Source organism: Hipposideros armiger, unplaced genomic scaffold, assembly GCF_001890085.2.
Source record: "Hipposideros armiger isolate ML-2016 unplaced genomic scaffold, ASM189008v1 scaffold_491, whole genome shotgun sequence".
NCBI classification, from domain to species: Eukaryota; Metazoa; Chordata; class Mammalia; order Chiroptera; family Hipposideridae; genus Hipposideros; species Hipposideros armiger.
This window is the reverse complement of record NW_017731841.1, coordinates 148,894-158,142: the sequence shown is the minus strand read 5'-3', so window position 1 is coordinate 158,142 and position 9,249 is coordinate 148,894. Positions and strand designations below refer to the sequence as shown.

General features: G+C 49.5%; 1 protein-coding gene across 2 annotated transcripts in view; it reads right to left on the bottom strand.

Moving 5' to 3' along the window:
- Window positions 1-4,838: 4,838 nt before the first annotated feature.
- The window catches only part of GYPC (glycophorin C (Gerbich blood group)), a 42,177-nt gene continuing 37,766 nt past the window's right edge, over window positions 4,839-9,249 (bottom strand). For both annotated transcript variants that reach the window (XM_019667268.1, XM_019667267.1), the window contains 2 exons: window positions 7,372-7,422; window positions 4,839-5,578 (listed from right to left, as the gene is read on the bottom strand). In XM_019667268.1, the coding sequence (XP_019522813.1) occupies window positions 5,382-5,578; window positions 7,372-7,408 (234 nt within the window). In that variant the 5' untranslated portion in view covers window positions 7,409-7,422 and the 3' untranslated portion in view covers window positions 4,839-5,381. The remainder of the gene's footprint in view (window positions 5,579-7,371; window positions 7,423-9,249) is intronic.

The following is a 9,249-nucleotide window of genomic DNA, read 5'->3' as shown; positions in this document are numbered from 1 at the left end:
TGGGAGGTCTATCTTAAGCATCCTTGGCAGAGACCTCTTGATCAGAGGATGGCCTCAGAAATAGAGGTTGGCAAATCCTGTCCAAGGTCATTGCCAGGGCTCTTGATTGTGACCTCACCTGTGAACTAAGACTTCCCACAGGGTGCATCTCTATTTTTCCCATGATAGCAAACCAATAAAAGCAATCAAACCTCATGCTCTAGCAAAGGAATGGGGAAAATTTCTCCTTTAAACTCCCCCATGTGTTTCAAGAAGCAGAAGATGCTTTTTGATTTGCTGGTGAGAAGTAGGGATACTATAAAAGACTCTGAGCCTGGGTGTTTAGTTCATGGCTAGGGTTTCATTTATGTGTACATGTATTCACCAAGTATTTATTCAGCATTCATGCTACCAGGCACTGTGTTAGGCAGTGCCAACCTTGTTGGGAGACAACTCTCCACAGGTCTCTTACATTTCTTACATCTTGTGAGTGAGACACAAGCTGCCCTATGTTCTGGCCAATCTTTTCTTGGATGTTTGTATAGCAAGCAGCCCTGGAAGATGGAGATTGTTCCTCCAGAGAAGAGGGCAGGCACCTTACCAGTAGCCCAACAAGAGACTCTGGTTCTTCTAGATGGGGGCTACTCTTATGGAACTCAATCCACTGTGTGGGCAAACATTTACCTGGAACCATTGATGTTGTTCACTGGGACTTGGGGACAAACAGAACAGAAGCAGATATGCTGATGTCCACATGCTTGCTGTACTGTGGCCATAAAGCTCCATTTCTGAGCAAGGTGTCCATGTCTTCTGTTAGCATCCATGGAAGTGTCACAAGCTGACTTGTTAACTTGCAAGCAGGAAAAATCTCAGCACCTTCACAATTCCTCATAAGCTTATATCTTTATTGAATTTTATATTCAAAACATCTTTAAAATTTAAATATTTTATCTTCATTTTGTTGATTAGAACTGAAGCAGAGAAGTTAAGTAATTCTTCCTAAGTCACAGAGCTGGTTAGTGCAGGAGAAGAGATTTTTGCTTGGCTCTGTCTGCTTCCAGAACCATTCTCTTTGCATGACATGTGGACATGTTAAATTGTAAATATAAAAGTGCCTGTAATTCTATTTGTAGCACTGGGCCAGTTAAAATCCTGTTGTCCTCTAAATCACTTCATTGCTGTGATGATAAGACAGCTCAGGCAAAAAATGGAAAACAACTGAGCAGCGTCTTCTCCAAAGGAACACAAACAGGATACAAACATCAGGAGTTCCTTCCATTAAGTAAAAGTTTCTTCTCTCATATTCACATGACAGTTGGCTTGAAGCCCTACCTACTGTCCCCACCTCCCCCCTTTCCCTTGTCTTCCGGTAAAAGGATGAGATCACCTTCCCAGCAAGCAGGATGGGTTGGATCATGTGAAATCCAGACTGAAGGATGTGGAAGCTGGAATAAGGGGCATGCCCCAGGACAAGGGGTGTCTCCACCCTTTGGCAGGGCTTCCACCATGATAAGCCTTGAGAAGCTCCCTTGTACATTTCCACAATGCTTGCTGTCATGTGTCCTGTTTAACTTGATCATTGCGTATCCTTATGATAGAGACTGACCTACTCCTCCAGTGACTCCCTGTGGTCTGTAGGACAAAGCCTCATTTCTTAGTCTGGGTCCTAAGACACTCCGTAGCCCAGCCCTCGTCTACTGTGCAATAACCCAGGCCTCTCTTCCCCTCTGAAGCCTCCCTGGGTCCACCTCATTGCCAAGGTGGAATGCCCTCTCCCTCTTTGGTGTTCTATACTGAACTGTGTCACTTCTCTCACAGCATCTGTAATCCTTTAGGTCCCTGTATGTCGCATATTTACCTTCTCCATCCAGCACGAACCTCTTGAGGCAGGATTCAGTGAGGTCATCCCCACACTTAGATGGGTACATAACATGTATGTGTGGGTTGCAGTTGTATAATCAGACACACACAGGTACATGTCCTATCTGTCTTTGGATCTGAAAATTCATCATTAAATGTTCTTGTTTTGGGATTGAGCCTTTTTTTAAAAAACAAACCAGTCAAGAAGGGCCGGTACAGATGTTCTGATGTGATATCATCTAGCCAATAATTTTCCTCTTTGATAAGAGTGACTGGGTAGTCGCTTCCTGGGTGTGAATGAGGTGTGATTGATCTGAAAGCTCTTGTCATCTTTATTCTGCTAACCATCCTGCCAAGGGCCAATAGTCCAGGATTCCACTGGGCACCAACCACCACGCAGAGCAGCCTCTGTCCCAGGCCATTTCTCACTGAAAATGGGGATGTTGGCACAGGAGCCCAGGTCACCACTGGCCAGGTCATCCTGCTTGCAGAGACTTGGCCTGGGGTGCTCGGACCACAGCACTGGGTCATTTCAGCATCCCTGAGTCCTGGTGCACCTGATACCCTCCCATGAGGGGCTCCCGCTGATTCACCTCAGCCTGTGGCAGGAAAAAGGATCCTCTCTCCAGCCTGCTGGTCTCTTGGCCCTTAGAAGCTGTGCAACCTCCAACAAGCCCTTCAGTCTTTCTGAGCCTCCAGTTCCACAGGTCTAAAGGGAGGATGAGGCTGTCCACCTGAGAGGGTTACTGAGAGGATAAAAGGAGGAACCATGTGCAAAAGGCTGGGATTTCATACAGTGTGCTAGTTCCCCCTCCTTCTTCTTCTAGCCTCCCTTCTCCCTTCCTCTTCCCTTTTATCTCCCCCTCTTGCTGTCCTCTCCACTTCCCTTCTTTCTCCTTCAGAGTTCTTGGAGATTTGGTGTGTGCATTGTTATGCATACATGCCAGGCATTGTGTATAGACTTCAGTGCATTGTTGGGGAGGAATTAAAGATGAGGAAAGTGGGCTCCCTGACCTGAGGGGAAGGTGTACCATTTATTTGCACACCATTGTGTATTGCATGCGTGTATGTATGCATGCTTGTGTACGGATGTGCACATCATCTAAGATGGTGTGGTGGCCTTGCCTCTGCAGTTAGCCTGTGCCTGCTCCTTCCTGGGTGGCATCCCGATTGGCCACCTTGGACAACCCAAAGCTTCCAAGTCACAGTCACACTGCATCTGACTCTGACTGAGCCAGGGGACCCAGTGGGCCAGGATCAGGCTGTGTTTCCATAGTTTTCCAGGACACTGGGTAAGCAAGGAGGGTGAGGACCAGGGGAGGAGAGAGAGATGAGCTGAAGGGCCAGCGAGCCTGGCTGCCATGAGCCAGTTCTCAGAGAGCAGTAAGTTCTGAGGACTGCTGGACCAGGGGAGGGAGGGAGGGGTGGTCAGCTTCCTCTTCCCCACAAAGGCACTAGCCCTCAGGGAGGCCCAGGAGCTCCAGGCTCATCCCTTCCTGGAGCCTTTTTTAAAGCAAGGCATGTGTGTGTGTGGGCTCTGGGTGTCTGCTCTGGACAGTGATCTGTGCTTACAATCCTTGAAGATGAGGCCACATACCCGCATAGTCTCAAAAACCTGAAGGGATGTCACAAAGGGAAGTGATGATAGAAGTCATTTAGTGCTTCCCAAACATATTCTGAGGAGCTCTTGGCCCACAAGTTGGTGGTAGGTATTCTGGGAAGAAATGGGATCTCTGGCCAAACACACTTGGGGAATGCTGCATTCATCCCCCATCCCACGACACCCCAAGTCACAGCACACACGGAACACTAACGATGCTGGGAAGCCTTGCATGGCTTTAACTTGGCTTAACACGTCATTTTCCAAACCTATTTGTATATGGAGCACCCTTTGTGTGTGGGCTGTTTATCACCATTTTGCCAAGCTATGTTCTATAGATCAGAGTTTGGGACATATGCATAAAGCCAAACTCTTCATTTTATAGATAAGACAGTGAAAGGTGCCAGCGAGCTCGGGTTGCCCAGGGAATGGTCTCACCTTTTGGCCAGGTTCCTTCCATCACCTGCTTCTTTTCTTCTCTGTGTCTCCTTCCCCCATGACAACCCTATGACTTCTAGCTCCTTTGGTTGGTGGATATTCCCGACTGAATTTGGATCCCATTATCTGTCTAGGGAAAGTGACTGAGGACCTTTTTGCTGACTCCCAGATGTAGATGGTGCACCTCCAGAAACCTGAGCCCTAGGGAATTCCTGGTAGCCAGGCTGCGGTCTTTAACCCTGGAGCTGCTGATCTCTGGGAGATTGCTGAGCTGCTAGGGGAATGAGAGAGATTCTCATGAAAGAGGATGGTTCGTAAGTTTATCTTCCTTCTCTGCTATTCATTTTAAATTACGATTACTACTCAGGGAGCATTTAGAAGTGGTGCCATGAGGCATTTCTGCTAACCAGCACATGCATACTATATATCCAGTACCACTTAAGAGGATCCACATCAGAAGACATCACTGAGCACTGGGCACATTTGTTCCTGCCACCAACCCTGAGAGCTGGTATCATGGAGGCATGTCCACTAATGGGACGAGAACCTTGAAGCCAGAGAGGTCAAGCAGGTTGACCAGGGTTCCAGGACTAGGAAAGGGGAGCCAGCGCCCAAACCTAGTAAGTGGATTCTGCAGTCTGCGCTCCAGCCATTGCTGTGTGGCAAGAGTGTGCTTCACTCGTATTTGTTGAACAGGTCCATGTTTTCTAATACTGTACATTAGAGAATCAGTGCTTCAGCCACAGACTTGGGGGCTGGTGCAGTCTCTTTCTAGAGGGACATTCCCTTACATTTGTTTCATGAAGCAGGTGCCTGTGTGGAAAGGGAATGCTAGTCCCTTCCTCCCTCCCTCAGAGGGCCCAGGAGCCCCCTGGTTTGTCTGTGCTGGGGACTGACAATGGAGCCAGAAGTGGACTGTCCAGTCCCACCATGCACGCAGACTCTAACAGACACACAGTCGCATGGTGAAAAGCCAGTCCTGGGTGGCGTTTATTCTTTCCCAGACAATTATAGTAATGCTGGGTGCTCAGTTACATTTCAAATTTATTTCCAATCACTTAGAGCTGGCTCAATGGGAGACAAAGTTACCTTTGGCTCCATCACCGGCTGTTCCCCCAAATGTTAAGGATTGACATTTGATGCAGTCCCCTGTTAGCGTACTGATAACTCGCTTGCCTGCCCTGTCCCCAGGCCCACCTACCCCACTCATACCCAGCAAAGACTGTCATACTACACTGGTGACAAACTGCACTGCCCAGGAGGACCCAGACTTTTCCCCTTTGGCAGATAAAAAACTGGCTTTCTGGGTGGTCACGGCATCCCTGGGTCCCTGGGAGAGGCCTCTTCTGGCTCGATTCCTCCTCCTTTCCTCCCAGCTCTCTGGCCTGGCATCTAGTGTCCCCCAGGCCGGGTGCATCTCTTGGACCTAGGTGGGTGTTCCTGGTGGTGCAAGTTGTGGAGTCGTGGAGTCGGAGGCGCTGAGGGAGATGACGTCTGGTGCCCCTCAGATAAAGTACTCCTTTCTGCTGCTGTCACCGGCATCCTGGAGGGATGGGTCTTCCTGCAGGGCCGCATCCGCGCTCTCAGCAAACTCTGTGCCCTTGGCCTCATTGGTGTGGTACGTGCCCTTGTGCCGGTACATGTAGTGTAGCATGAGGAAGAGGAGAACGACCAGGACGAAGGTCACAGCGGTGATCACGCCTGCAGGTGGGAAGAAAAGCACTGCTCTGTCTGGAACCGGAGCAGGGGTTCAGGACACACAAGGGTTGTGGCAGGACAGACACGTTGCTGCAACAAACACCAACTAACCCAGATGGACTGGCTCATTCCTGCCACTCTTCTCCCTGCCCTGTGTGTGTTCACCCCTCATCTGTGCCCATCTAAGTTACTCGCTCTCTCTCCTCTTCTCTCTGCCCTCCCCCCACTCAGCACTTTGCAGACTGAGGCTGGACTAGCATCCCGGACTTGCTCCCTGCATGGGACAAGGCACTCAGTGCACTGAAGAAGTCAGATCTATATGCATAATTTGTAATAATGCAACTGTGTGGGTTTGCCTAAAACTGAGGGGTCAGGGGGACTCAGAACTTTTAGTTTTAAAACCAGGAAAATCCCAACAGATGGGTTTCCTGGGGCATGGGACTTAAAGATCTAAAACCAGGAAGGTGTCAAAAAACTGGGTGGAGTTGGGTGCGTACTATTCAGGGGGAAAGACTGGGACGACGGGCTGCATCCGAGCTGGGGCCATCGGAGATAGTTAGGGTGAAGTGTAGTTTTACTGCTCATTGCCTCACCCCAGCTCCTCTGCGCTCCTGGGAGGTAGGGTCTTCAGAATATGCAGGGGAGCAGGGGTTGGCTAAGCAAAATATTGAAGAGGGAGGGGATCCCAGAGGATGAGTGTGAGGGCATGGGGTGTAGGGAGCAGTTAGTTAATTTCTGTTTGGAATTAGGAAGAGTGGGGGGTGGGGTGAGGCTTGAGGGTTTGTCAGTAAGACCAAGTCAGTCATCGCCTTGGGGTGATGGGTGTGGGAGGATGACTGGAGAGTTTAAGCAGGGCTAACAGCGGCCCCCCGGGAGTGGGGGTTGCAAGTTTAGGCATTTTCTTTCAAGCTACAGAGCAAGACCTCTGCCTTGGTGTAGAATGTAGGTTTATTTGGGGGTTTTGAGGCTGTTGAAGAATATGGGGAGGTTAAAACTGTTCCCAAGTCCCACCTTCAAGGAATATTTTCCTAAACTTCCTGCTGCCCTCAGAACAGCACTTGCATGCATGAGGTTAATAATATTGGGTAAGAAAATGTAGTGTTCAGTGGTCCAATGAGCTGGAGAACATCAGGTTAAATAGAACTCAGCAGGAGTCTTGGAGGGCCTCCTTTACTTATTAATATCTATTGGGTTGTCAGACATATTTTTTTAATGTTTTTCGTTGCAAAAATGGGTCATGACTTTTCCGACAACCCAATAATTGTAAAGTCCATGAGCTGTTAATGAGCTGGGGAGATGTTGGAATCTCAGAAGGAAACAGTAGTCGACACCTCCCAAATCTAGTCATTCCCAAAGCATAGTTTGGGGTCTCAACCATGACTAGTGGGATCAGTGCAGGGTTTGAAGCAAGGGTTTAGGATGGGGGGATGGGGACATGGACCCAGGACAGGGAATGAGGTGGGATGGGAAGTCAGAGAGGAGTCCAGGGAGCCCTGGTCCATCTAGCGCCACCCCCCCATTAGAGTGGTTCTAACTCCAGCCCCTGATCTCCATGGATCTATGGCCTTGTGGGGGCCCTGACATTGTGCCCTCAGCAGCACCTCTCTTACTTCACCCTCGCCCACAGGGACACTGTATTGGACAATTTTTTACAGGGTCAGACTCTTCCAGTCCCCACTCAAAACTACCTTTGAGAGAGGGAAAGCCCTGGCCACATCCCCGCTTCCCAGGAAGCTTCTCCCCTGGGCATTTCCTCTGACCCTCCTGGCTGCTTGAAGGGCCCCAGGACAGCTTACCTGCAATGACGGCGATGTCCACTGTCTTAGGGGTCATCCCACGCTCGGGGTCTATGAATAGAACAGAGGAGCCTAAGTTGAGAGAGGAAGTTCCCCCACTCCAGCAGTCATCTCAGCCGAGCCTGCACCCTCTGCTGACATGTGAGCAGCTCTGTGAATGGGCCAAGTAGATAGGAAACAGCGTGTGGCATGGACAGGCCTCTGGCCAGGGGTGTACAGAGCCAGGTCCAGGCTCTGCTTGGCTGCTGATGGAGCTGGAGAGCACAAGGGAACCACCAGTGGAGCCAGACACAGTTATGGCATCTCTGGGGCTATACAGGTGTGAGGGATGAACTCCCAGCTGTCTCCTTGTGAAGAGTGGTGCCTGCACCTGACAGATGCTTTGTAGACACCTGTAGAAGCATGAAGGTGGGCCCCACTGTTGTGTTTAGTGTTAGCATCACCTGTCTTTCAGGCCTCAGCTTTTCTCATGATAGTGGTAAAACCGGACCATGTGTGGAGTGTCCACGAATGTGGAGTGTCTGTGCAGGCCACATGTCTGTTTAGTTGCCATCCATCTGTTATGTCACACGGTCTTCACAGCAATCCCATGACATGTATGGTATTAGCCCATTTCATTGGTAGGACACTGAGGCTCAGAAAGTGACACGCCCACGGCCACACAGTCCAATGGCAGCCGGGATTGAGCCTGTGCTCTCACCTCCTTTCTCTCTCTTGAAGCCTCTCGGAGGGCTCCCATTTGGAGGTTCCTCCCTGAAACCCTTCCACAAGTCTGTGCATCCTCCCCCCTGTGGGAAGGGCCACCCATGGTATTCTCCAAGTTACTGAGTGTGTTTTTCTGAAGCTCAGTGGTATGGCCACAGGGCTAGGATCTCAAGCAGAGCAGGAACCTGCATGTTACCTCGAGCTGCTGCACTGAGTGCCTCCTCTTTCTTCTGGGAGCTAAGTGAGAGGCAGGATTTATTACGCCATGGAAATAGCAATGTTAACATGGAAATCCCATGTTCCCATTACAATGACTCCACAATTAAAACAGAGGAGGCTATTTCATAAGTCATTTCTGCTCAGAGAATCACTTTAATTATAGTGCAATGAAGTCATTCACCCCAGAGCAGCTGCCAGATGCCTCTTTCTGATAAGAAAGGACCAGTTGATGCCACAAGGGACAGTAGTGGGAGTGAAGCAGAGGCTCCAGGTTGGAGGGCCTCAGGGAACAGCCAGGCTAGGGGCTGTGGGACCAGCATGGAGCTTGGAGGTGGGAGGAGGGTAGCACAAGGCCTCAATCAGCAGAGACAGTAGGCACACACCGGGAGTCAGGGCAGGGGGATGGAAAGACAGGGAAGAGTTCTGGGCTTTTAAAACCCTTCCCAGTACTGAGACTTGAGGCAGGAGGGGCAGGAAAGTTCAAGTGGGTGTGGGATTCTGTGATCCAAGGTGGACAAATGCAACCTGTCATTTAGCATCCAACACATAGTAGGCCATAAATATTCAATGAATGCATGTTTGGAGGAATACATGCATACATACGAAAATTAATGGACTCAAGAATCTGCTCTTCTGGACTCTATTCAATCACTAAGCACCTCACAGTTCAGGAAGAAAGAATAGCACTTACTTAAGTTGACATGGATGGTTATACAAGCTGGAATACCCAGGATGTTGTTAGGAATTTTCTGTGTGAAGAAGCATTTCTTTTTTTATTATCAGAGTTGCATTTTCTTGTTTTTATTTTATTTTTAAAAATTTATTTTCGGGCCGGCCAAGTGGCGCGATGGCTAAGAACTGGCTTGGGATGCCAGAGGGCCCCAGTTCAGATCTCACATATGAGGGCCAGTCACACTGCCCTCCACAGCTAAGATGCTGAACAACAGCTCAACC